Source organism: Cervus canadensis, chromosome 24 (genome assembly GCF_019320065.1).
Source record: "Cervus canadensis isolate Bull #8, Minnesota chromosome 24, ASM1932006v1, whole genome shotgun sequence".
Taxonomy (NCBI): domain Eukaryota; kingdom Metazoa; phylum Chordata; class Mammalia; order Artiodactyla; family Cervidae; genus Cervus; species Cervus canadensis.
The window spans coordinates 8,776,184-8,803,666 of record NC_057409.1 but is presented as its reverse complement, the minus strand read 5'-3'; the positions used below and the strand labels follow the sequence as shown (position 1 = coordinate 8,803,666).

Sequence of the window (27,483 nt, the reverse complement as noted above, 5' to 3'; positions counted from 1 at the left end):
TTCGATCCCTGGGTTGGTAAGATCCCCTGGAGAAGGAAATGGCAACTCATTCCAGTATGCTTGCCTGGAGAATTCTGAGGACAGAGGAGCCTGGTGGACTACAGTCCATGGGGTCGCAAAGAGTTGGACATGACTAAGTGACTAACACACACACACACATAGGTGTTGACAGGAAAAAAAAGCATGACAGAAAAGGTGTCAGTTAAGTTTTATTTGGTGACTTTACAAAGGAACAGCTCCAAAGAGGTGAGGGAAGAGCCAGAATATATATGAGCTATTTTTTTGGTGGAAAAAACAAGACCCCAAGAATCTGAGGCCATTAACAAATTTTCATTACATGTGTATTTTAACCACCTGTGCTGTGCCAAGTCGCTTTAGTCGTGTTTTACTCTGCAATCCCATGGACTATAGCCCACCAGACTTCTCTCTCCATGAGATTCTCCAGGCAAGAATACTGGAGTAGGTTGCCATGACCCCCTCCAGGGGCTCTTCCCCACCCAGGGATCAAACCTAAATCTCTTCTCTCTCTTTCATTGACAGGCGGGTGGTTTACCTCTAGCGCCACCTGGGAAGCCTTCTTTGTAGGGATATCTACATTTTTAGAATAAAATTGCTGAGGTGTCTTAACTGCTAGGTCATTTGCATAGGACCTTTGGGGATCTCTGAAGGAGACAGGTATAGAATACAAATGGAGCTGCTTTTCAGTATATCACAGTCTTAACTAATTAAACTCTTCCAAATCAATTAAAATGAGTACTAGGAAAGTATTAGTTTAAGGGAGTTCTGGCATAAAAGTTTTTGTAAAATGAATAAACGTGTCTGGATCCAATTTGTAAATCTTCATATATTTACCATGTACTTTCCATTTAAGGGAACAAGAGTGACAATAGAAAACACTTTTTTTTTTTTTTAAAGCATACACATTTTGCCCTCAAGTAAATTATAAGATTAATCTGAGCTGAGCCTGGGGCAGTTTGAAACTTCAACTCCATCGATAAGCTGAGACCCGCACAAAACGCACATCCAACCCCACTGAACCCCGGCAGGAAGAGCTAGCTGGCTTCTCTCGGCCGAACACCACGCTTGGCTCCTGGGAGCTGCCGCGGGGCAGTGGAGAATAGATGGTGTGCTGGTGGCGGTGTCAGCTCAGTCCAGATGGCGACCGGGCTGAAGCGCGACCCTGCTCCATGTAGCGGTGGAGATACAGCCGGTCACCCCAGATTTTAATCAGAGCCCTAGAAGGGGAGGAACTGGTGCTGCTAGAGCGACGAGGATGGGTCCGTCAGGAAGGCTACCGTCCCAGACTGAGTGCAGGCACACCCCGCCCCCGGGAGCCCCCTAGCCTGCGCAGAAGAACCTGGGAGGCCTCGGACGTCTGCAGCCGGAGGGTGGAAACCGATCACGGGTTTCCCGAGGAGGAAGACAACAACCCCAGCCTCAGGAGCCCTTTATTCTGAGTCTAGGAGCCACATTCCTGCTCTTAGGCGACTCAAAGCCGATTTCAACAAGCCGGTGTCCCGAGAACTTCCCGGCAGGAGGCAGCCAGCCCCGCGCGGGGGGCAAGTGGGCGCAGTGGAGGCAGAAACAGCAAGCAGCAGCAGGGCTGGGCGGAGGCGGTTAGGCTTTCCGACGCAGGCCAGGTGGGCTCCTCGGGCTCCGGGGACCCGGTGCTGGGGTCAGCGCCGGGGCCCTTTGCAGCCAGCTACACCCTCCCCCTTCCCTGCGGGCTTTTGCGCACGACGCGCCGCTTCACACGGAGAAGCGGGGACTTGATAAAGCCAGCCGGCGCGGCGCGCAGCCGCCGGCGTCGTGGGGGCAGCAGCGGTAGCTACAGCGGGACAACCCCTCAGCGGCCCCGGCGCGGTCCAGGCGGGAGCTGCGCGCAAGGCGCTGGTGGCAGGTGAGCGCTCGCCGCGGGAAAGCCCAGTGCGCGACTCCAGGGAGCACGTAGCAGGTCGCGCGAGGCCGCATGAAAGCCGGCGAGAGGATGCATCTGTTAGACTCCAGGCTTGCAGTCGGGTAAGGAGAACCTGGGGAGGGGCGGGAATTTCAGTGACCTCAGCCCCACCTCCCCGTCTGCCATCCTGGCAGTGGTTGGTTTTGGCGACGGCTCGACCTGGGACCCCCGCCCCCCGCCCCGACAGGAGGGGTGGGAGGGAGGTGGAGGAAAGGGGAAATTGAGGCTGAGCACAGGGACCAGTCCTTCCTCGCCGCAGAGCACAGATCCTGACCCCTGCGGGTTCGCGGGGCAGTGCGTGCCTGGAGCTCTCCCCCGGGGCTGGCTCTTAGCCCAGGGACCGCCCCGCCCTGGTAAGCCCGGTGTCTCCGAGTCCTTGCGAAGGGGCGAGCTGCTGTCTTCCCTGAGCATGAGCTCTGATCCTTACCCGCGCTCCACTGAACCGGTCCAGTCCAGCCCCCCGGCTTGTTCCCAAGGTCTTTACCTCCTCCAAGCCCTGGGAGGGATGAAGGAGGAGAAAACACACGGAGCCAAGACTCCAGGACTGGTCATTCTCCAGCACCCTCCTGCAAGGAGGGGCTTCTGGTCACACCTTAGAGTCTGTCGAGCTTGGAGTATATCCTTAACTCTTTTTCCAAACGGGCACAGGGGAACGCGCAGGCCCCACAGAGAGGTAAAACTAGAGTCAGCCCTCTTTGTTCCCATCTCATCCCTCACCCTTTCTCTCTGGACAGGACTTACACAACTCTTTGGGAGGATGGGACCAGCAGCATCCCTCCGGCGTCTTCACCTGGCCTGGCCTTGCAGCCCACTGAGCCGGCTCCGCAGAGCAGCCATTACTGTCATTCCCAGAAGGGTCCTGGCAGTCACTGCGACCCCAAGAAGAGGGCCTGGCGGCAGCTCTGTGTGGCTTCTGCCTTCTGCCTGTTGTTCATGATTGGGGAAGTCATTGGTAAGGACTCTGGGCTAATTGCATGAAATTGGCACATGGGTAGTCTGGATGATCCATAAGGCTTTTCTCCCGAATGTTCCTGTAGTATTAATACCAACAGCCCCATTTACTGTATGCTTGCCATGCTAATAGTAGGCCTCCCTTGGTGGCTCAGACAGTAAAGAGGCTGCCTGCAGTGCGGGAGATCAGGGTTCCATCCCTGGGTCGGGAAGATCCCCTGGAGAAGGAAATGGCAACCCACTCCAGTATTCTTGCCTGAGAATCCCATGGACAGAGGAGCCTGGCAGACTACAGTCCATGGGGTTGCAAAGAGTCAGACATGACTGAGCAGCTGTCGCACACTCACACCATGCTGAACCTCTTACACGCACACTATCTCATGCAATCCTCACAACAGCCTCATGGGTCCTGATAGGCTCATTTTTATGATGCAACTGAGGCATCACAAGGTTAAATGACTTGCCTGAGATTGCGTACAACTAGTAGGTCAGGAAAGACCTGAATGCTAAAAGAAAAGAGCATTAATTGAGTGCCTACGATGCTTTCCAAGCCCCCCCCCCCCTTTTTTTTTTTGTTTTTGGTTTTGGTTTTGGCCATGCTGCATGGCTTGTGGAATCTTAGATCCCTGACCAGGGATTGAACCCGAGCCAAGGGTGCCATGAAAGTGGGGAGTCCGAACCACTGGACCACAGCGGTATTCCCTTCCAGGCCCAATTTGAACTCAATTTTCACGTTCATCCTCTAAGTAGATTTTGCTGATCCCATTTCACAGATGCTAGCTGAGGCTCGGAGAAAGGAAGTCACTTGATCATGGTTACATAGCTAATGGTGGAGAGGTCTGGAATCCTTTGTCTTTCTCTAGAGCTCATGGTTTCCCTGCTGCACACACACTCTGGGAAACTGGCTCCTTGGGGAGCCGATAAGGACCCTCCCTCCTCTTGGCCCTGCAGGTGGGTACCTGGCACATAGCTTGGCGATCATGACAGATGCAGCCCACATGCTCACTGACTTTGCCACCATGCTTATCAGCCTCTTCTCCCTGTGGATGTCTTCCCGGCCAGCCACCAAGACCATGAACTTTGGTTGGCATCGAGCTGGTGAGGGCCCTGGTTGGGATGCGGGGTGGAGTTGGGGGAGGAGGGGGTGGGTTAAGATGAAAGTTCTTAGGTGAGTGCATTGGGTCCCTGCGTAAAACCAGGAGGCTGACTTGGGTGGGGGAAGAGGACCATGACTTTTGTCCTTTGAGAGCTTCCAGTCTGATGGGGGAACCCTGGCCCCCAGTCCTCTGGGAGTTCCCACCCTGCAGGGAAGGAAAGTCCACCTTCCTAAGAGGATAAGTTTTATTTGTTTAAGAATAAATGACAGTGGTGTTCACTTTGCACATAACGCCATGGATTGGCTTTAGCGGGGAGGGAGAGGTCAGGAAAGCTTTCTGAAGTTCATCTCTGGGCTGCATTGTCATTCTCTTCTTGATGGGAGATGGCCCAGCCTCTGTTCCTCAGAGCCTCAGTTTGCCAGATGAGCAATGGGTATATATTTAATGAGTCAGCTTCAACAGAAAAAATTGCCCCAGATGATGTCTTGAGTTTCTTCTAGCTCTGACCTTTTCAGATGTATGAGTGGTGGGGTGAGGGGCCAGCCATAGTACCTCTAGCAGAGCCATACCTCCAATCAGACCCAGGCTCAGATTTTGTGGGAAGGGAGAGGGGGCTCCTTAGCCTCAGGGCCCCATGCTAAGATTGGTATTGGGGGCTGGGTTCTTCCTCAGAGATCCTGGGTGCCCTGCTCTCTATGCTGTCCATCTGGGTCATGACGGGGGTGCTGGTGTACTTGGCGGTGGAACGGCTGATCTCTGGAGACTATGAGATTGAGAAGCAGACCATGCTGATCACGTCGGGCTGTGCTGTGGTCATGAACATCATGTGAGTGTGGCCTGGGGTCCCTGGGAACCCTCCCCATCCTCACAGTCATACCTACAGGCCTGCTCTTTTTAGGAGGGGGCCATGCCTCACACCAGGATGGCTGCAGGATCAGAATCTCCCTTGTGCTCTGAGCTCTGGCACCTGGAACACCTGGGTCCTGCCTGAGGCCTAGGGCCAGGCCATCAGGAACTGTAAACCTGGGGCGACATCAAGTCCCCACCCTAGACGTGTAGTGAATAACCAGAGACAGGCTTCCTACCTGTTGTGGGGAGGGGTGAGTCTAGTGCTTACAGGAGCAGGGGTCCCTAGGGACGGAATCTCAAAGCCATTTTCAATCTGATGTGCCTGAAGTTGGTCTCATTGAGACGTAAGTTGTGTAGAGCAGGGGTGTCTATTTTGGGTTCTCTCCCCCTTGCCCAGTGGCCTTGGGCAAGCCACTTCCCTCTCTGGGCCTCAGCTTCACCTTCTGTGACATGCTGGGGGGAACTCGATCTCCTCTGTAGCGCCCTTCTGCTCTGAGGTTTGGCACTGGGGCAGCTTTGTGCCCAGGTTCAGCCTGGCATTGGATGGAGCTGAGCCCCTCCTCCCGTTGGCAAAACTCTGAACCAAGGCCACGTTCGTTGGGCTCCTTCTGTGGCCAAAGGGATCATGCAGTCTTGGGTGGGGGCTGGGATTTTGACCTGCCTAGTTAGTCCTGATTGGGGCCTCTGCCTAGCCGAATTTGAAGCTTCCATCTGCTCCCTCTGCAAGCCCCTGGGCCTTGTCTCCACTCCCATAGAATGGGGTTGATTCTTCACCAGTCTGGCCATGGACACAGCCACAACCCCGAGCACGGCCACAACGCCAGCCAGGAGCAGGGAAGCCCCAGTGTCCGAGCTGCCTTTATCCACGTCATTGGAGACTTTCTGCAGAGCTTGGGCGTTTTGGTGGCAGCCTTTATTTTATACTTCAAGGTTAGAGCTGGGGACAGGGGGAAGTAGGGGAGGGAGTGTAGGTCACCTGGGGTCTTCTCTCTGCACAGGACCCTTTCCAGTTCTAGCTCCCTCCCAGCTCCAGGCAGAAGGGTGGGAGAGGGAAGAAACATTTACCCAATACCCACAAAGCATTAGTGCTTCTGATCTTGATGAGAACCCTGAAGGGAGGTGGTGGTGTTTTTTGCCGCCCAGAAAGGCTCAATGACTTGCACAGCATCACTTAGCTGGTAAGTTGTAGAGTCAGATTCAAATCCAGGACTGTAGGCTGCTGAAGCCTGGGCATTGCCCATTACACAGAGGCAGTGAGGTGTAATGGAAAGAGCCCAGCGCTGGGTTTGAAGCTTTAGATCATCCCTTGCTAGCTGCATGATGTAGAGGAGTCCCTTGCTCTAATTGAGCCTCTGTTACCCCACCTATAAAGCTGGGATGTTGGGCCAGATGGTGCCTAAGATTCCATTTAGCTCTGTCTGTGGCTTAGCCCCTTGGGCAGGGAGGGGTGGGGAGGCATGGTGTCTTATCCTGAACTGTGGTACGTCCTGCCTGTCCTTCTGGACACAGAATTAAAGGTAGAGAACTGGGCAGCAGGGTCGGGGTGAAGCTGGTGCCCACCCTGCAGAAAAAGCCCTTCTCCCTGACTCACTACTGGGTGGGAGGGGAGAAGGAAGGCTGAAGTGTTGGCTGGTGACCCCCAGCTCTGCCTCTCTTTCCTTGTAGCCAGAGTACAAGTTTATAGACCCCATCTGCACCTTCCTGTTCTCCATCCTCGTCCTGGGGACAACCTTGACTGTCCTGAGAGATGTGATCCTGGTGCTGATGGAAGGTAACCTGAGCTTGGGGCTCCCTTTTTGCTCTTTACTTTCCAGTGCTAAGATAAGCTCGAGTCTGTGTATATGTGGGCTTCCCAGGTGGCTCAGGGGCAAAGAATCTGCCTGCCAATCGAGCAGACACCAGTCCGATCCCTGGGTTGTGGAGGTTCCCCTGGAGGAGGAGCTGGCAACCCACTCCAGTATTCTTGCCTGGGAAATCCCACGGATAGAGGAGGCTGGTGGGCTACAGTCAATGGGGTCACAAAGAGTCGGACATGACTGACCATGCACTGTGTGTGTGTGTGTGTGTGTGTGTGTGTGTGTTGGGTGTGGGGGTGCATCACAGCACATGGTGGGGGGGGGGGCAAGGTCTGGAGAACCTCCTGGGGCCCGGACTAATCTTGACATTGAGCAGGGTCCTCGGGTGTGGTTATTCCGGAAATGTCCCCTGGATCGTCCTTTCCGTCCCCCTACCCCAAGGGTGCCTCCTTCCTGCTGGGGTGTGTCCTCCCTGCCAAGTCTGGGGGCTTCCAAGTGTGTCTTTAGCACCTGGCCCTCCTGCCCTTCCTCATATGCTTCCTGAGTCTCCACTTGCCTTCCCTTTCGGGGTGAGGATTATGCTTCTCATTGCACAGTGCTGTGGGGCCAGACTGAGGATGAGAAAAAGATAGTTGGAGCTGGACAAAAAAGACTACTGAATCCACTCCAGCTCAGGCCTTCTTTCCTGAGGTGCGCCCGCCTCGGGAAGACGTGGCAGGGCTTTGAGGGGTGCTTAGTGGTAGCGAATGGTCTACCCCAAGTTACAATACCTACTTACCTGGCTTTCTGGCGCTCCGGGTCTGGAGCCATACGTCTCTGTGGTTGGAATCAGTCTGGGTCCTGGTTTGGGGTCAGCCTGAGTGTTCAGCTGCAGGTCAGAGCATTTTCTCCAAGAATGTGATGGACCCAGATAAAAGTGATGACAAGGATGCTACATGGGGGTGCAGGGAGCCCCGGGTTGCCTTCTTTATCTTAAAAAAATTTTTATAACAAGCATATACTAGGGGAAGAGGCACTGAGAATAGGGTGATAAACCAAACAGTTGTCCTGCTCGCATGTAGAGTTTCCATCTGAGACAGGGAGATAGCAAGAAACTAACAAATAAGATCATTTCTGACAGTGTCAAGTGTGAGGAGGAAAATACAACAGGGTGACACGATGGGGCTCGTTTCGGGGGCAGGGGCAACCTCAGCTCTGCTGGCCAAGGAGGTCTGAGTGAGGCACCGTGTGAGGAGCAGGAAGCAGCGTGGGTGGGAGGGAGCCCTGTCCTTCAGCCCCTGTCCCTGTCGTCCTCAGGGACCCCCAAGGGGGTGGACTTCACAGCCGTGCGGAATCTGCTGCTGTCCATAGAGGGCGTGGAAGCCTTGCACAGCCTGCACATCTGGGCGCTGACCACGGCCCAGCCTATCCTGTCTGTCCACATCGCCATCGGTGAGTGGCGGGAGCACTCAGGGTGGGTGCGGGAGAGGCAGCCGGGGACCCGGGGCCATCCCCGCCCGATGGGTCTGGATGATGCCAGGTATTCACAGTGCCAGTGCTTTGGATCTGACCCCATGCTGAGTACTGGGCACTTGTTATTTATTTGATCATCAGGTCCCATTTATAGATGAAGAAACTGAGGCAGGGTGGAAGGTGGTAAAGGCACTCGCCCTGGCTTTTACAGCTAGTAAGTGGCAGAGGAAAGACTCCGAGCCTTAAAGCCAGAGCTTTTCCGGCTCTTTCAGGGTTGTATGTGCCAGGTGGGGGAACCAGAGGGTTGCCTGGTACAAGAGTGAGTCTGGGGGTTTCTTGATGTTCACAGCCCCCTATCTTGTTCTGCTGGGGATAGGATTTGAGACTTGCCTCCTACTCACTCCTAAGGGCCCAAGAGTGATAATTGGTTCTCTGGTGCCTCCCCTCTCCCCCCACGTGTCTTCTCGTCCCCCAGCTGAGAACGCAGATGCCCAGGCTGTGCTGAAGGCAGCCAGCAACCGCCTGCAGGGCACGTTCCACTTCCACACCATGACCATCCAGATCGAGGACTACTCTGAGGACATGAAGGACTGTCAGTCATGCCGGGGCCCCTCGGACTGACCACCCGGCCAGGCACCAACGGGGCGGGGATAGGCCTGCCGATGGCTGGACTGAGTGTCGCCCCCCACCACCACTGCCAGGCTCAGCCAGGTCTCTGCCTGCCCTGGAGAACCAGGTCCTTCTCCTAACCGCCGCTCCATGTTCAGTGTCAAGGGGCATTGTCCACCCCCGGGAACAGGCTCTTCCCTCGCCTCCCTCATCTGACTACCCCCAGCCCCAGGAGGGGAACCTGGCAGGTATGGAGCTGGTGTGACCATGTTCTTCCGGCTCCTGGCGGGGCAGAGTTCAGGCCTAGTCCTCAGCTAATGCCGCCCCACCACCAGCCTCTGGAAAGGCAGTGAGGCACAGAGACGGGTGGCAGAGGGGAGGCCGGCCTCGTCGTCTCCTCACCTGCCTGCCTCATTCCCCATCTTCAGTCTGTCTGGCCTCTGCCTCATGCATCTGCGAAGCAGCTCTACAAACCCAGTCCCCTTCTTCTGCCTCCGACAATACGCTTTAAGGAGGCCACGGGCCCCAGAAATCGGGATCCGGGGGGCACCTGAGGCTGATCTGTGCCTGAATCATTTCACTATAATTTTATTTCACGTTTCCTTTTCCTAGAGGGAGGGGGCTTCTGACTAGGTAAGGACCTGCTGGATTCTTCTTTTCTTATCCCTCCCTCCCCCAGGAAGCTGTGCCAATGCAAAGGTGCCCTGGCAGGAGAGGTGGAGGTGGGTGGAGATTTCAGCTTGGGTTCTGCCCCCAGCAGCCCAAGAGCTCGCTGGCCACTCCTTTTGCTCTGACTGTGTCCTGGGGTCAAGGAGCCTGACATCAGATATGGTTGGGCCAGCTCCATTGCCTGCGTGTCCTGGCCTGCGTGTTGTCCAGGACGACAAAGTGGGTACAACCTAAATAGGAGCCCCTGGCTTCCTGAATTAGGAGGTGCCTTGCGCCTCTGCGATGAAGTGAAGGGACCTGTCCCCAGTCTGTGTCGCAGAGGAGGCAGCGCGCGCAGTCGGCAGGTGGCCCTGATCTAATGGTCTGTCTCTGCCCTCAGGAGGGTCAGGGCCTGTCTCATCTGTGGACTGAGAATGTGGACACCCACCTCACAGGGTTGTTGTGAGGCTTGGAGCCAAAGTGGGCTGAGCACATGGTGGTTGTGGAAGAGTGGTTCCTTTTCTCATCATTCTGGAAGGATGGCCGGAGAAGTCAGCTGGGCTTCCAGCCTCCTGGGGCAGCACTGGGTTTGTCCTGACCCTGTCATGACCTACGGTGGGAGCAGGAGGGGCTGGTCACTCTCGCCTTCCCCTCTGAGCCTCTCTCTTCCCATCTGGGAAATGACCTCTTTGTGCCTTTTCGGCACTCCCATCTGGGGTTGCCTGTGATCTCAGTCTATCTGCAGGTTCTTCAGCCCCTTAAAATCAGTGGGAAGTTGTGTTGGCTTGGATGTGTGTGCGTGAGGGAGACTTCTGATTGATGGAGCTCCATTCCACCCCAGTCTTCCTCCCCCCAGCCATCACAGGCCACAGGAACCCAGATCCTAGGCTGTGCTGTATGCCAAGTCTGTACACCCATCTCAAGAGACAGCCATTGCTGTCCTTCCTTTTTACAGATGAGAAAACCGAGGCTCAGAGAGATTGAGTCACATGCCCAAAGTCACACAGCCGGTGTGAGGCAGGTCTGGGATTTCTGCTTCATTCCCCTAGGCCTCCCCCTACAGCAGGGGCTGGGGACCTGCTCTGGGCTGCGTGTTGGTACAGTATGAGCCTTTTGGCTTGGCAGCCCACAGGCGAGGCCTGGCCAAGGCAGTTCAGTGTTCTGGGTGCAGCAGCTAGGAGTTGGGAGGGAAAAGGTGCCTCTTTCCCCATCTGGGCCTGGCACTTGGAGTCCTCCCCACCCTGGGAAGGCTGCCTGGGCTGCAGCTGTGTGCTTCCTCACCCACTGTCCTTGACTCAGGGCCAGACTGTCCCCCCTCCACCTCAACAATCTAGCAGCCCCATGCCTCCCCAGAGAGAGAGCCTTCTCCGCACCCCACGCTGTAAGCGGCTCCAGGGATGACTCCAGTCATCCAGGGGCCAGAGGTCAAACTGGAGGATGGAGGTGGGAGGCCTTGGAGTGGCCTTGGGGACAGCATGTTCTGGCCAGCGAGCTAGTCACTAGTCACGGGAGTTTCCAGAGCTGCGAGGCCATCAAAGCAGAAAAACACCCGATACCCTGGACCTGGTTTGGACCCACCATCCCGGTCCCTCTCTGTCCGAGTGGCCCCAGATCCCAGGCGAGACCTGAGTCCCCCTCCCCCGCGCAGCTGCTGTGGTGGTATTTATAGCCTGAGCGTGAGGCGGCAAGGACACGCGCTTTTATTTCGGAAGTGATAATTCCAGTTCCAGGTGGGTGAGCCCAGGAGGACCCAGCGTCCCCTCCCCCGCTCTACTCTTACTACCAGGGCCCTGGGGACCGCCCCTGCTACCCCTCAGCCCACCTAAAAACGGCCCCCTTCTTAGTTCCAAGTGTGTGGGCCAAACCAGTTTTCAGACGTCAAACTGGGCACCACCAACCCCCAAGACCCCGAGCCCACTAATCCCACCCGGTGGGCGTTTAGAACTCCCTCCTCGGTCCTGGATCCGCCTGCAATGCGGGAGACCTGGGTTCGATCCCTGGGTTGGGAAGATTCCCCTGGAGAAGCGAAAGGCTACCCACTCCAGTATTCTGGCCTGGAGAATTCCATGGACTGTAGTCCATGCGGTCGCAAAGAGTCGGACACAACTGAGAGACTTTCATTCTCGGTCCCAGAGGAGGGAGTGCGGCTCGGTGCTGACCTCTAATGGACGAAGCTGGTAGTGCGGGATGACAGCAGTGCCTGAGCCGAGGGGCCACCGGCGTTCCCATCCCTTCCTCTCCCAATTTTGCTCCGCCCGGTCGCGAAGGAAGCCCTGAAACTGGCTCCCCGGCGCGTCTTTGCTTCATCCCTGGGGCTCGAGGACTGCGCCCGGCAAGCCAGGAACCTGCGGCAAAGATGCCTTCCAGGCTGTAGGCGTGGAGTTCACTCCACACACCTTGTCCACGCCCCCCCCCCCCCCCACTGGGCCCAGGGCCCAGGCACGTAGCTGATGTCCATCTGATCGTCAAATATTTGTGGCGTACCTGCCAGGCCACAGAGAAGAGGCCATGGCCCTGCCCTCCCGGGGCTCCCGGGTCAGGCCTGGGAGCCTGACAGTGTACCTTTTCAAGGCAGCACGAATAAGGGGACTAGGGACACACCAGCTGCGGAAGCGCTGAGGATCGGGGCGGGGGTGGGGGTCAGGCAGGTTCCTGGAGGAGGCGAGGACCTGAAAGAGAAGCAGCTGTTAGCTCGGCAGAAAAGCCGAGAAAGGCATTGCAGGTAAACGGTCTGCGAAGGCAGAGGCCAGGCGACAGAGGTAGCGCCAAGCACGTGGGAACTGCCCCTGGGCGGGAGAGTGGGGCGAGGCTGTCGCTGGCCAATAGGGATCGGCCGTGTTGGGCTCACTGGCAGCCAGGATTGGGTCTCCAGATATCCCAGGGGATGGGGCTGCAGCTCCAATGCCCGTCCCCAACCCCCGGCAGGTTGCAGCGCCCCCTGGGAGCGGGGTCAGGGTCTCAGCTGGTTGGTTCCTTCTAGGGCTTCTCCAGGCTGCGATACTTCTTACGCAGCACGGACACCGGGTCCTTGAAGAGCACTGGGTCTAGACGGAGGCGGGAGGACACCAGGGGCATGTGGCCGAACCCTGCCGCCAGCCGGTTGATGCAGTCCTGAGCGGCCGGCTGAGGCTCCGCTCTGAGCCGCGGACTCCCAGGCGCCTAAGAGCGGGGCGGAGGAATGTGATGGGGGACGGGGAGCTTCTTTTACTTGGAACCCCGCCCTTCCGTCCCACCCCGCCGGTCCCGGGCAGCACAAAGGATTTGGGTTAGAGCAGGGCTTCCCTAGCCAGGGCTCCCAGTGCCACCCCTGGGTCCTCACCAGTGGAGGAGGCCTGGCCTCCTGATGCCACGGCCCATAGGGCACCTTGATAGGCGGTAACTTGGTGACGGCTGCTACTAGAAAGTTCATCAGGACATCCACGCATGGGGGTGACTCATCTGCCAGGGTCCTCAGAGCCTTGGGCAGGGAGTGGGTGAAGAGGGTGTGGTAATACCTGGGGGAGAGGAGATGAGCAGGAGAGTCTGCAGCCCGATTCTCCCCCAAGGCCCCATTCTTCTCCCTCCTGGCCTCACTCTCCCATTGACCTCAATTCCTAAGCTTCTTGTGAAAGTCCTGCACCCTTTTCTGAGCCCTGGCCCCCTCGGAGAGCTCCCATCCCAAGTATGCTCTGCTCTCTACTACTCTGCACCCTGTGGCTTCTCTGCAGCCAATAGAGAAATGAAATGCAAAAGAAAAAGAAATGCAAAAAGGCAAAATGGTTGTCTGAGGCGGCCTTCCAAATAACTGAGAAAAGAAGAGAAGCTAAAGGCAAAGGAGCAAAGGAAAGATATACCCATCTAAATGCAGAGTTCCAAAGAATGGCAAGGAGAGATAAGAAAGCCTTCCTTAGGGATCAGTGCAAAGAAATAGAGGAAAACAATAGAATGGGAAAGGGTAGAGATCTCTTCCAGAAAATTAGAGATACCAAGGGAACATTTCATGCAAAGATGGGCTCAATAAAGAACAGAAATGTTATGGATCTAACAGAAATAGAAGGTATTAAGAAAAGGTGACAAGAATACACAGCAGAACTATACAAAAAAGATTTTAACGACCCAGATAACCATGATGGTGTGATCACTCACCTAGAGCCAGACATCCTGGGGTCCAAAGTGAAGCCGGCCTTAGGAAGCATCACTATGAACAAAGCTAGTGGAGGTGATGGAATTCCAGTTGAGCTATTTCAAATCCTAAAAGATGATGCTGTGAGAGTGCTGCACTCAATATGTCAGCAAATTTGGAAAACTCAGCAGTGGCCACAGGACTGGAAAAAGTCAGTTTTTATTCCAATCCCAAAGAAAGGCAATGCCAAAGAATGTTCAAACTACCACACAATTGCACTCATCTCATACACTAGCAAAGTAATGCTCAAAATTCTCCAAGCCAGTCTTCCAACAGTACATGAACCGAGAATTTCCAGATGTTCAAGCTGGATTTAGAAAAGGCAGAGGAACTAGAGATCAAATTGCCAACATCCATTGGATCATAGAAAAAGCAAGAGAGTTCCAGAAAAATATCTACTTCTGCTTTATTGACTATGCTAAAGCCTTTGGCTGTGTGGATCACCACAAACTGTGTAAAATTCTTAAAGAGATGGGAATACCACACCACCTTATCTGTCTCCTGAGAAACCTCAGGAGGTTTCCAGGTCAAGAAGCAACAGTTAGAACCGGACATGGAACAATGGATTGGTTCCAAATTGGGAAAGGAGTATGTCAAGGCTGTATATTGTTACCCTGCTTATTTAACTTATATGCAGAGTACTTCATGCAAAATGCCGGGCTGGATGAAGCACAAGTTGGAATCAAGATTTCCAGGAGAAATATCAATACCCTCAGATATGCAGATGACACCACCCTTATGGCAGAAAGCAAAGAAGAACTAAAGAGCCTCTTGAAAGTGAAAGAGGAGAGTGAAAAAGTTGGCTTAAAACTCAGCATTCAGAACACTAAGATCATGGCATCCAGTCCCATCACTTCATGGCAAATAGACGGGGAAACAGTGGAAACAGTGGCTGACTTTATTTTTCTGGGCTCCAAAATCACTGCAGATGCTGACTGCAGCCATGAAATTAAAAGACGCGTATTCCTTGGAGGGAAAGTTATGACCAACCTAGACAGCATATTAAAAAGCAGAGACAAAAATAAATAAATAAAAAGCAGAGACATTACTTTGTCAACAAAGGTCCGTCTAGTCAAGGCTATGGTTTTTCCAGTGGTCATGTATGGATGTGAGAGTTGGACTATAAAGAAAGCTGAACACAAAAGAATTGATGCTTTTGAACTGTGGTGTTGGAGAAGACTCTTGAGAGTCCCTTGGACTGCAAGGAGATCCAATCAGTCCATCCTAAAGATCAGTCCTGGGTGCTCATTGGAAGGACTGATGCTGAAGTTGAAACTCCAATACTTTGGCCACCTGATGTGAAGAACTGCCTGATTGGAAAAGACCCTGATGCTGGGAAAGATTGAAGGCAGTAGCAAAAGGGGATGACAGAGGATGAGATGGTTGGATGGTATCACTGACTCAATGGACATGAGTTTGAGCAAGCTCTGGGAGATGGTGATGGACAGAGAAGCCTGGCGTGCTGCAGTCCATGGGGTCCCAGAGAGTAGGACAGGATTAAAGCGGCTGAACTGAACTGAACTCTCCTCTCCCTCAGGCTCCTTGGGGCCCCTCCCCTGGGCTCTGAGTCTGAATTCAGGCAGAGTCAGAAGGAGGAAAGGATCAGCTGGTTCCCAGGCCTTCAAAGATGGCAGCCCAAAGAGTAGCTTCAGGGAGGCTGTGGGTTAACCACGCCTCCCCCAAATCCAAACCGTGTCCATGCCCTCTGCATGGCTCTGCTTAAAATACCACTTGCTGCCTTTGCTTGACTGTCTGTGTGTGAAGGACTTCATGTACTTTTCTTATCTGATGGCTTATCACTCCAGCCCTGTGCGGTGAATACACTTTACAAATGAGGAAACTGAACCTCAGGAGAGGTGGGGAGACTTGCCCATCACAGCACTGGGAAGTGGCCTTGAACCTGGATCTCTGGGCTATATGCTAGCTGTATGTGTTCACTCCAATACCACCCTGCTCCTGGTTCAAAGAGGGGGGTCTCTGTGACCCTCTGAGTCCAGCGCCGGGGATACCATCGGTACCTGTGGTAGAAGGCAGCTGAGGTGAGAACCATGGAGAATTCATTGGCCCTCTCACCAGTGTAGCCCCAGCCCCCCTGGGCCTCATTCCAGAAATGGCTCCATGTGAGAAAGCCGACCATCCGCTCCGGGAAGCTCTGCCATACCATGAAAGCGAAGTCCACCTGGGGAGATATTGAAGTGAGGTGTGAGGAAGGACTTTCTGCCCAGCCAGGAACATCAGAGACATGGATTCAAGGCCAGCCCGGCTGAGGGGACTCAGAGGAGAGGAGATGGGAGCCTGAAAATGTCCAGGGGGTGCTTAAGAACTTCCCAACTGGGAAATAGAAACAGTGCTTTTGCAGCTGGGGAACTGAAAATGTTTTCAAAGAGTCTGTGAAGTGAAAGTTGCTCAGTTGTGTCCGATCCTTTGCAACCCCATGGACTGTAGCCTGCCAGGCTCCTCTGTCCATGGAATTCTCCAGGCAAAAATACTGGAGTGCGTAGCCATTCCCTTCTCCAGGGGATCTTCCTGACCCAGGGATTGAACTGAGGTCTCCTGCATTGCAGGCAGATTCACCATCTGAGCCACCAGGGAAGCCCAAAGAATCTGTGGAAAGCTTCTATTAGACTTCTAAGGAGGAGGCTGATGGCTCCCCCGGGTGATGTCTAAAGCAGGAGGCTGGACCTCTTGATCCTTGATCATCCCAGCTCCCGGAATCTGAGGGGCTGCCAGGACCCACACAGGGCTTCTCTTGGGGGTCCTCACCTCACTTGTGGAAATACTGCTGTGGGCGTCCAGGCTCAGGATGGCATCGGTGCTGATGGCGCTGTACGGGAGGAAGCGGTCACTGGCCTGCAGGGGGAGGGGGTGGAGGGCAGCTCAGCTGTGGGACCCCTCCCCAGGCTCCCATGATGAGAACATGAATATCTGCTAAGCATGAACCACTCCCCCCCGCCACAGGCATGGTATAAAAGGAAGAGCCATGAAAACAAGTCTGCAAGGGACTCGGACCCTAGGACCTCGCTTCCCCTTTGGTAAAATGGGGCCATTGGTGTCTAGGACCCTTCCAGGTTTGACATTTCAGGATTCCTCTAGTGTCACATCAGATGCTCACCTCAGCCCTGGAAAGGCTTGTTAAACATCCTTTGTTTCAAAGAGACAGGTTCGGAAAGATGGACTTGCCCAGGATGGCACAGCAAGCGGTTGGGTCATACCAACCCAGATTCTCAGAAGCCACCTGCCCCATCCCCACCCCCATGCCAAATGCTGCTACCTGTCCAAGTTTCCCCTCTCTCCCTTACCTGAGACCCTCATCACACGAAACCCCGGTTCTCTGGCAGTACAATTCACAAGGATGGAAGAGAATCATTTCTATTAGGCCTGCAGCTGAAACCCACGGTCTGATTTCTCCAGGCCCAACTTGTCCAGCTGTGGCTCAGGCCCAAGTCAATCCTGCCGCGTGTGTGTTCCCCAGATCCCGGCCTCTGCCCTTCCCGCGCCCCTCCCCATCCTCACCTTCCCGTGCCCATCAAGGACCGTCAAGGGCACTGCTGTCTCAGGCCACCTGGGTGGGGGTGGCTTCTTACTGCTCCAGAGAACCAAGATCTAGAAGGAAAGAGGGGGGAGGGTGTCCTGAAGTCTGGGACAGAAGGTGGTGGTGGGGGTGTCCCAGGAGTACTCTTTCTCAGGGTGGAAGAAGTTAGGGGAGCCACTATTGCATGTGAGTTTGGAAGGAGTTTAGTTGGAGCCAAGGTGCTTTCATGGCTGCCCTGTTTTTGCCTCTGGGCTTCTGGAAGGCATGAATCCCAGCGACACACAGGTTAGAGCTCAGTTCCTAGCCTGGACCCCGACCCCATCCCTCACCCCCATCTTTTCTCAAAGATTTTCATTCTCTTCCTCTTGCTCTTTTATCATTCCCAGCCCAGCTAAAGTGTCCCATCTTTGAAGTTGCTCCATCTGTGCTCTGGCTGAACAAACTGCTTGTTTGCTTTTCAAGTACTCTCAAGAGCCTATCTGGTTTCTCTGGAAGTGACATTTGACAGTCTGTGTGCTGGGAGATGCTAACTAAATATGAATCTGGGGCAGAATCCTTTCCTGCTTTTCCTCTGCATCCTCAGCATCAAGCCCAGGGTGCTCAGAAAATGCCGAATGAGCAAATGAATGCATGTACATTTATTTCAACCTCCCAAGAGGTGCCTGTTTTTCAGAGGGCTTCATCAGTTTCCGTGAGGGAAGAGGGGACAGAGGTGAGGGAAAGGACCTAGGGAGGAACTTGGAACTGAAAGAAGAAGGCAGCAATGGTACTTGAAAATCCTTCCCATGGCTCTCCCACGATGTGTGGTTATCCTTGATGTCCAGACGTCTTCAAGGGCCCCGCCCTGTTCCTTGCCCCCACCCTGGATCCAAGCACCCCAGCTGCAAGGGGGCAGACCTGGGCACAGTGCTGGGCGCCTGCCACCGCCTGGATGAGCTTCAGGGGGGGCTGGTCTGGAGCCCCCACCCAAATCAGGGCACTGAACGTGCCCAGAGGACGAGAGCCTGGAGGAATGAGACACAGGCTGTTAGGGGAGGAAGGAACAGAACCCCCTGGAGAATGGGAACCTGGGGAGCCGGGAGAGGTGGGAGATTTGGAGAGGGGCGTGGTGGGACTCTAGGGTTGAGGCTGGGGCAGACTCGGGGTGAGTTGACGAGGGGACTTCAAGTTGTCCCACCCATAGAGCACTCACCCTGTTGTAGGTGGTAGAAGGGAAAGTCCGAGGGGCTTGTGGAGAAAGTGGACAGGGCCAGGAGTGCCCCTGGGGGGCTGTTCCACAGGAGCGAGGGGTGAGCAGATGCTCCAGAGATCCGGTCCTGAATAATCTGCGAAAGGAGAGAAGGCTGGGCAGAGGGCGTGGCCAGTGTGGCGGTGGGCGGGGCCTGAGGAAGCGAGGACCCGGTGCAGCCCCACACCTCCCCCTCCAGGAATCCGGGGAGGGCAGCATCTGCATCACCAGATGGCTGGGGACAGCAGGGTTCAGAGTCCAGAGTAGGGGTCACTGCCTGATGCTGTCTGCACTCATGGCAGACACCACGAACAGGCCATGACATTCTTTCCGGACCCAGAATCCCTCCCAACACCAGCCCCAGGCAACCAGCGCCCATCAGCTGGAGCTGGCCCACGCTTGGAAATCTGTTTGCTACAGATGTCGCTCTAGAGAGGGGGAAACTGGGCCAAGACTAGAGAAGGAGCTCATTCAAGAGCTCGGAGCCAAGTCTTGTTCCTCCCAGAAGCATCTTCAAGGGGGACGCCTAGGCACCAGGGCAGAGGAGGTGTTTGAAGAGAGGGGCATGGCGAGGGGACGGGGATGGGGTGGAGCCAAGCATCCGAGCCCCCCTTGGGTGAGTCCCCCTCACCTCCAGAGTGGTGTGGATGACTTTCTCCATGGAGGAGAAGTACGCATCCCACAGAAACTGGGCCTGCTGACGCAGGGCAAGGACCCGTGTGAGGGGCATCTCCTGGAGGGCAGCCAGGACCTGGGGCCAGAGGGAGAAAAGGAGGCGGCATGGGGCCCTGGCAGGCTCTGGCTTACCTGGCGTGGGGACAGCCTAGGGTGGGGGTCTGGAACCAGAAGCCGGCTCCCCACGGTTCTCTACATGGGTTGGCAGCTGTCATCCTTGGCAAAATCCCAGGTAATTTAGCAATCAAGTGTTCAAGGGTCACACAGAGCTGGGTTTAAATGCCACTTAGTAACTGTATGACTGTGGACGAAGCGCTTAACCTCTCTGAGCCTGTTTCCTCATCTGTAAAGTGGATGGATAGTACTGGCCTCATAGGGTGGTTGCAAGGATTAAATTAGTTGATATATATTAAGTGCTTAGCACATTGTAGAGGCTCAGTGAAAGGAAGCTATTCCTGTTAGCTTCTTACCCTGTTCTCTACTTCTCAGGAGATTCAAGGCTTATTTATACTTTTCAGAGATAGGCAAAGTTAGTTTAATCAGATGGGAAAATCACTGGGTGTTTTGCTTTCCCACTCCAAGCTCCATGTAGAGACACTCAGATATTTTGATTTTTTGTGACGTTTCCTTAAACTAGGTATTCAATCAGTTCATGGACCCGTGGGATTAGGCCCAAGGAGTTCATCTAGTCTAATTTATCCCATTGTACAGATGGGAAAACTGAGGCTGAAAGAGGCTGAGGTCTTGCTCTCAGAACCCCAGAGGCTTGGGGCTGGGGGTAAAGTTATCAGTATACATAGATGGATGATAGGCGTTAGGGCTGGGATCCCAGGGTCCGCCCACATCCTGAGTCCAGTCCCCACCCCACGGGCAGGGCCCTGAGCTACCTGAAGTGGGAGCCTCTCATCAGCTACAACAGCCGCCTTGGTCCAATCGATGACCTCCGAGAAGGGCAGCTCCCAGCGAGGGCTGAGAAGCACAGGAATGCAGCCAGCCTGGGGGGTAGGGGGGTCACTGGGGAGCCCAGTTCCACCCTGCACACACTCACCCCTCCTCTCTGCTGCACTGGGGGCAAGGGGTAAAGAGGAGAGAAAAGTGGGGATGGGGTGTTGGTCTACACAAGGTGCAGTGAATATGGCCGGAGACACACCTGAGTCTCAGAGTAAAGGAGTGGACAGCTCACTGCCCCTTCCCATTGGTCTGGGCTCAGACTACCTTTCCAGTTCAAGAGTGTGGGGGGACAGGGCTGGGGGGCACCCCCATTGGGGTTGTACCTGCAGGGCTTGAAGGAAGTGCAAGGCATCAGGACTGCGACCAGGGATGAGGCAGAAGGTGGCGTTGGGTAGCGTCGTCCCTGGGTGGGTCCTAAGGAGGCACAGGAAGGGGTCCTGCACATAGAAAGCCTAAGACAGCTGCTCCGCACCCCAGCTCCCTTGATGCCCCCCCCACCAGCCCTCCACACTAACACTCCCAAATTCACAGTGTGCAAGCCCACCATCATGTTCTCATATGTTAACATTCTTGCACACGCACAGCTGCACACTGTCCCTGTCCCACTGCAGAGGCAGCAGGCAGGAACCCCGAGCTCAAGCTCCCCTGCTGCCCTCAGGATTAGGCACCTCCCTTCTCTTCTCTGGACCACGGTTCGCTCATTTACAAAATGGGAGACAGCCGAGCTGCTATTTCCACTGACTTGGGCACGCACGTGTTTGCCCTCCCACTGCTTGCCACACGCAGACTTCTGGGCACCCCTCACCTGAGTGGCCTCCACGCCCTGCCCTCCCCCCATCCTCAGAGCCCAGGCCCATGAAAGGCTCTTCTGTCCAAAGGTGGGCCGGGCCCCCAGCCTGGAACCACACAGGAAGCGGCTGCCCAGAGAGGCCCCCTCGCCCAGAGGACAGGCCTCCTCTGTTCCTCCCCCTCTCCTCCTCCCAGGCCCAGGGCCACCCTCAGGCCGCATGTGTCTGTGGGGGGTGGGGTAGGAGTCACAGCCTCCGCAGAGCCACTACCCTGGGACTGCCTGGCCAGGGAAGAAGTGCCATGACCTGGCTATGGGTGTGTGTGTGTGCATGTGTGTGTGTGGACAGACGCATGGGTGTGCACAGGACTCCACGCTGCGTGTGTGTGTGTGTGTGTGGTGTGGTGTGTCTGTGTGTGTGGTGTGGTGTTGTGTGTGTGTGTGTCTGTGTGTGTGGTGTGGTGTGTGTGTATGTGCACGCATGGGTGTGCACAGGACTCTGGGGCCCATAGACCTGCCCTGAGTGGGACTGAGGAGTAGGGCCGAGAGAATCCCAGGACCCTTCTCAGCTACAGCCTGTCTGGTCCTGAGTCTGAACCTTCAGGAAGCAATCCTAGGAGTACTTAGCCTCTGGACCAACTTTCCTTGAACAGATGGGGAGACTGAGTCTCAGAGAGCCCGAGGACTGGCTCAGGGTCTCAGAGAGCGTGGGGGCTGAGCTGGAACTAGAGCCACAGTGTGCTGACCCCTGACCCTGGGTTATCTGAACCACCCCGGAGCTACTACCCAGGGGTCTCCCAGCGGACCCTGCTTTCTTGGTCTGATGCTCAGGTGTCCACCAGGCTTCTCCTGGAAGAAGCTACAAGTTAAAAACAGGACACCTTCCATCTCACTAAAAGCCACAGCGCCAGCTGGTCACAGTCCTCTCTTCCTCCCCCAGTAAACCCCTAAAGGACTGAAAACTCCTAAGTGTAAGGCTACAGAGAAGCCAGAGCCAGAGGACTTACTGAATAAACTGTGCCAGTCAGTCCTCGTCAACCTCCACTGTCCCCTCTGTGTGTCTGCTCATCCTTCTTCCTCAGCCTGAAGCACCCTTCCCTGCCTTGCAGCCTGAAGAGCTCCCGCTACTCCGTCTTAACGTCTAAAGTTCAAAGATCACCTCCTCTGGGAAGCCCTCCATGGTCTCTCTAGAGATGGTGCCTTCCTCTGCTCCCACAGCCTCTGTGCCCTGAAGTAGAAATGAACCAAGCTCACCTTCACTGAGCATGTCCTTTGTTCTAAGTGCTTTAAGTACTTAGGCTCACTTCATTCTCACAGCAACCCTATTAGATGAGAGGGATGTGTATGCTCCATTTTACAGGCGAGGAAACTGAGGCCTCAAGAGGTTCCACAGCTCTGAAGTAGAGGAGCCAGGCAGGCAGCTTGCCCAGCCTCTCTCTGCTTAACAATGTCTGTCATAACCAGGGACTTGTCTGTCTCTCTAATAAGACCGAGCTGCTTGAGGGACGGGGCTGTGCCTCCCTCAGCCGGTATCCCCAGGGCCAAGCAGAGCACTTGGCAGAGAATGGGCACTTAGTGGGGCTAGACAAATGAAAGCTCAGTGTGCGACAGAGGAGAGACTCAGGACCAATGGACCAGATGTCTGAAAGGTCAGTTTGGGCACCAATTCTAGGAATGGAGCTGGCTGAGAGTAGTCAGTGGGTGGCCGTGGGAGGGCTTGAGTTCCCTATCAGAGGCTGGTTGAGCGCTGCATGTGTGTGTGTGTGCGCGTGCGCACATGCGTGTGTGTTGTAGAAGGGATGTCATGGTGACTGCTGATCATCTGTGACTCTGTAAAGTGTTTGCCATGGACTTGGGGCCTCAGTGCCCAAGGCTGCTGACGAGGTGACTCCACCCATGGCCCTAGGCAGGACCGCATTGCAATTTGCAATGCTCTAGGCTCTGGCCTTTGCAGCCCCTCGACCATAAAAATATTATAAAAATTATTTTCAACAACTGTGTTGGTATAAAAATGAACATACTAATATTATATATTAAAGCATTTTCTTCTATTCAAAAGTTCATTTCTTTTTTCCTTCTGATTTTCAAAGAAATGAAAATAGTTTCATGGGCTCCTACAATATAGTGGGCCCTAGGCACTGTACCTTCTGGGCACAGTGGCGACAGGCCAGGGGATCTTAAAACATGCATTAAATTTATGTTAAAAAAAAACCAAAGCAGGAGAGAACCTATGCACGTTTATATCCACACAGAGTACTTCAGAAAAGACACAAGAGAGACTAGCAACGGTGTTTGGCTCCAGGAAGGAAAACTGGGTGGCCCGAGACACGAATGGCAGGGAGTTATTACTGTATGCCCTTTTGTGCGTTTGGAATTTTGTACTGTGTGAATGAATCCCCTATTCATAAAAGTAAATAAATAACAATTTAAACTGTTAGAGGCTTATTCCAAAGCAACAGGAGACTGTTCAACGAAGGTGGAAAAATATGGGCTTTGGAGCCAGAAATGTGCGGTTTAATCTCAAGCTCTGCAGCTCATAAGTGCCAGGTCAGCCCTGGTGAGGGAGGCCCTGGTGAACCAAGGAGCTTGTCACCAAAGGCCCTTAGCTGGCTCCCTCCACCTCTCTGAGCCTCAGTTTCCTGTTCCCTGAAATGGGGATAGTAACACCTCCCTTGAAAGGTGCTTGAGAGGATTAGCCATGGCTGGCCCAGCACCTGGCCCTGAAGAGTGGGCTCTCCCTAGATGCTCCTTTCCTCCCTTCCCCCCACCCCCAGCGGAGTGAATGTGGGCCAGTGGCAGGGACGTGAATTGCCTCTTTCTCTGGCCAGCACTTGTTTATTCAGGCCACCTTCTGGGGGCTGGCCCATGGCTGTGGGCCTCCTTCTCTCTGTCCGTATACTTGACTGGCTGTTCAGACAGCTGCCTGGCACTTCAGGGAAACTGAGGCTCCAGCTACTCCAGAGATTACAAGTCCTGACGCCTGCAAGTGGGTGGAGGCCAAAGACAGAACTGCTTGAAGTTCGGGGGACAGTTAGCTGCTGCCAGGCATGACATCTTGGAAATAAACTCATCAAAAAGGCAACTCAGACGGTGACCCACAGCTATTAGAAAACCTTGGCCTGTTCTGGCCAGTTTGGATTCAATCAGTAAACATTTAGTGAGCTCCTACCTACAGTGTGCACTCCCCAAGTTTCAGTTTCTCAAAGTTCAGGCTAAAATACCTTTCAGATTCACCAGTAATTGACAGCATTTAGCAGTCACTAAAGTCAGCTGAAAGAAGAACTTCCTGTAATTAAGAAAGGCTAAGTGTCTAATCAGAAGTAAGGCCGGGCAAGTGAGTGGAGAACATTGTCACCAAAGGTCAGCTCTGTCTGAATTTGGGTCTTGAGGCTCCTGGGGGGATCCCCAGCATTTCAGGTGAGGTCCAGAAGATGCCTGCTAGGGATGGGTCCTGGCAGAAGGGCCATGGGGACTGAAGGGCAGGTCTGCTATTCCTAACCTGGCTGCGGGGCTCCCTGGAGACCACGTGCCTTTGGGAGGTAGAGAGATTCCATTCCCACAAGAGCGCTGTGGCTGAGAGAAGCCCCAGAAGCCCCAGGCAGAGGCAAAAATGGAGCTTGGCCACGTGAAGAATTCCTGGGAGGGAAGTGGAGCTCAGAATAAGCCATGTTCTAGCAAAGAAGAGGGAGATATCTGACACAGGGGACAAGAGAAGGATTCTAGAGAGACAGGTTCCAACTCCAGTCTGCCCAGCCAGCCTGTGGATATTGCTGGCTTCCTGAGGGTGCCAGGAGGGGTTAGGGTGCTTAGGGGTTTACTGCTTTACCACCTGAGATGTATCACCCCAACTAGCCCAGGTAGAAACATTTTTGAATGAGTTCTCCATGTCCCCATGGGTCCCCATGTCCCTTGTATGTATTCAGACACTCTCACTGGTCGGAATTCTTTTGCAGGTCTGACTTAATCCATATTTGCTATAGCCAAAGGCTAGAGGTTAATCCCCAAAATGAGACATAGGAGCAGCTTCCATCTGTGATCATGGTCCAAAAGCATGTGACAGAATTGATCATAAACTCCTGCTTAAAACCCAGAACTCTAATGCTGAAGGCTTTGGAGCCAGGCAATCCTAGATTAAAATACTGGCTGTACTCTTTCTGGCTGGGTGGCCTCAGGAAAGTTACTTAACCTCTCTGGGCTCTAGTGTCTGGTACACCAATACTTAAAAGATAGACATTAGTATTATTTTATGATAATCATTTATAAAAAGTGCTCAGCACATAGTGGGACTTCCCCGGTGGCTCAGATGGTAAAGAATCTGCCTGCAAGGCAAGAGACCCGGGTTCAATCCCTGGGTCAGGAAGATTCCCCTGGAGAAGGGAATGGCTACCCACTCCAGTACTTTTGCCTGGAGAAATCCATGGACGGAGGAGCCTGGCAGGCTACAGTCCATAGGATCTCAAAGAGTTGGACACGATTGAGAGACTAGCACGAGCACATAGTAAGCACTGTAGACTTGTATGTTAAATAAAATGTTAGGGAAGGAAGGATTGGCATAAAAGAAGAGTAAATAGGAGTGAGTTACATTTTATGCTTTTAAAGATCCCCAGGAAAAAATTCCAAAATCTGCCTTGAACACCCCTTGCAGCAGATGACCATCTTGGTGGTCATGTTCTCTGTTGTCTAACCCGATTCCCTCCTGCTGCAGCTGAGGTCTAAATTTGCCCATCTCAATCCTACCCCACCTCCTGGGCTCACTCCCACCACAGACCCCTCCCACCCAGCCCCCGAGGGGAGAGGTCCACTTACTGCCTGGGTCCATGGTCCTGCTCACAGCGCCCATCCCAGGGGCAGGCAGAGAAGTTGGTGCCCGCTGTGCGCCACCCGCCCCTCTCTTCTGCCACGGCTATCAGGGCCACCCCAGGGAGGGGGCTGTGCTGCCGCAGCTGGCCAAGGGCCCCCCCTCGCAAAGGGTGGGCTTCGGGGAGAAGCGGGAGGGCCACGTCAAAGCCAGGCCGGAAGGTGTCCACCGTGGGGCTGGCCTCGGCCACCATCGCCTGTCCCAGCTGGAAGATCCGGAGGCAAGGGGCGGGGTGGAGACTGAGGACCAGATGGTTCTTGCCCCCATCCCACTGCGGGGGCACCGGGTGGCACTCTCCCGCAGGGGTGTCGGGGCTGAGGACGAGGACGAGGAGGCAGGCCTCCGCAGCGCTGGCTGTGTGGTAGCGGGAGCCCTCGATGGAAGTCAGGACCTTGCGTGGAGTCTCAGAGATGGGTCCGACCGCCGGGTACACGAACACCTTGAGGCCACCACCTCTGCACCTCGAGGCATCAAAGCAAGCTCCCCAGGTGCAGCTGCTGCCACGGGGGCCCTGAGGAGGTTGAAGGCCATCTTCCAGGAGCTCCGCAGGCTGGGAGAAACTCTGCAGGAGCTCTGTGTCCAGCCAGCGGGGCCAGCCTTGGGGGGCCCCTGCCTGGCGTCTGGCGGGCTCTTTCAGGCGGAGAACTGGGAAGACTCTTAGCAGGATGAGGAGCCAGGAGGCCGACAGGGCCAGCCAGAGGGACTTTCTTCTCCATGACTGCATGTGGCCACCCACAGCCAGGGCTGCAGGAAGCAGGGGAAGCCAGGGATTCAGAGGGGGGGGCGCCTCTGGGATGGGGATCCACCTTCTAGGTCAGCGCCCTCATTGTACAGATGGGAAGACTGAGGCCTATGGAGGGCAAGATCCAACAGCAAGTCACAAGTCACGGACCAGGGAGGACCCCGCTCTCTGGCCCTGCCTTCTTGTGCTCCGGACTCTGCTTCCTCCGCCTTTGGACAACTTTTGCCCTTCCCAGCAGGGCCCCCTGCCCCTGGGCGCTGCTCAGGCTGATGCAACCCCTGTCCAGACTGCAAGCCAGTGTCCTTCTGCCCTCCTGGCTGCACCCCCTGACCTTGGCCTTGAGGGAGAGGAGGGCGGTCTGCCAGGCCATGGGGGACCCGTCAGGACTCCCACACGAGGCAGTTTGGCCAGGGTGCAGGGTTGGATGGAAGCAGGGCCGGTTTCCCCAATCCTCTCCCTTTCTGAGCAGCCCCTGAGCAGCCCGGCCACCCTGTGTCCACTGGCAAGCACTCCTGGCCTGAGGGCCCTGTGGCTGGAGCTAAAATTAGACCCTACGTCCCATGTGGGCTCTCAGGGTCAGCTGAGGGCAAGGCCTGAGCGCAGCTGGTGGCCCCTGCCTGGGGGGCTGGGAGGGCTCTGAGTCCTGGTCCTCTCCCACCCTGCCGCTGTCCCAGCCCAGGCAGCTCAGTCCATCCTCCCTCCACCTCTAGCAGCTGGTCCTGCACCCTCTGGCTTGGAGCTATCAGGGTGCAGAGGCCGGGGACCCCCTGCCAAGCCCCTGCCCCATGGCTCCCAAGCCCTGCGGTGTCTCGCCTCCCCTCTCAGGGCAGCGTTTGGTCAATCTGGATCTCTTTCCCAGCGGCAGCCTGACTCCTCCCCTGCCAGCTCTGATTGGCTCCTGTCTGGGAGGCAAGCTTTCCACTTAACCCCTTCCAAACCAATTTTCTGGATTGCTAATAATGATAACCAGCAGGGCCCACAACTCATGGTTGGCCTTGAGCTATTCCAACATCTATCTCACATCAGCCTTCCGAGGCCAAGGTTTAATCACTGCCATTTCCTATGGATGAGCAAAGTGAAACTCAGAGAGGGGATGGTATCTTCTAAGGAGACCCTGCTAAGGAGTGGTAGGGTGGGATTTGAACCTTGAGCTCCTGACTAGAGTCCTTAGAGCTTCCCACTGGTCACT

The 27,483-nt window shown here is 54.9% G+C and overlaps 2 protein-coding genes across 4 annotated transcripts; one reads left to right on the top strand and one right to left on the bottom strand.

Annotated features, from left to right (window-relative positions):
• The first annotated feature begins 727 nt into the window (after positions 1 to 727).
• On the top strand, positions 728 to 10,147 carry SLC30A2 (solute carrier family 30 member 2). Its single transcript, XM_043445534.1, has 8 exons — positions 728 to 2,019; positions 2,692 to 2,909; positions 3,860 to 4,006; positions 4,678 to 4,831; positions 5,610 to 5,784; positions 6,520 to 6,625; positions 7,947 to 8,081; positions 8,578 to 10,147. Exons 1-8 carry the CDS (start codon positions 1,970 to 1,972, stop codon positions 8,721 to 8,723), a joined length of 1,131 nt encoding a protein of 376 aa, XP_043301469.1. The 5' UTR covers positions 728 to 1,969; the 3' UTR covers positions 8,724 to 10,147.
• An 889-nt stretch (positions 10,148 to 11,036) lies between these two features.
• EXTL1 (exostosin like glycosyltransferase 1) lies at positions 11,037 to 27,136 on the bottom strand. Of its 3 annotated transcripts, XM_043445531.1 has the most exons (11): positions 25,501 to 27,136; positions 20,231 to 20,321; positions 19,844 to 19,951; positions 18,913 to 19,032; positions 18,246 to 18,378; positions 17,951 to 18,057; positions 17,035 to 17,124; positions 16,285 to 16,371; positions 15,540 to 15,700; positions 12,679 to 12,853; positions 11,037 to 12,518 (listed from the first exon to the last, which is right to left on the bottom strand). In XM_043445531.1, the coding sequence occupies exons 1-11, from the start codon at positions 26,274 to 26,276 to the stop codon at positions 12,336 to 12,338; spliced, it is 2,031 nt and encodes a 676-aa protein (XP_043301466.1). In that variant the 5' UTR covers positions 26,277 to 27,136; the 3' UTR covers positions 11,037 to 12,335. The 3 variants fall into 3 exon arrangements, with proteins under 3 accessions (XP_043301466.1, XP_043301467.1, XP_043301468.1); XM_043445532.1 differs by lacking the exon at positions 18,913 to 19,032; XM_043445533.1 differs by lacking the exons at positions 18,913 to 19,032; positions 19,844 to 19,951.
• Between the last annotated feature and the right edge of the window lie 347 nt (positions 27,137 to 27,483).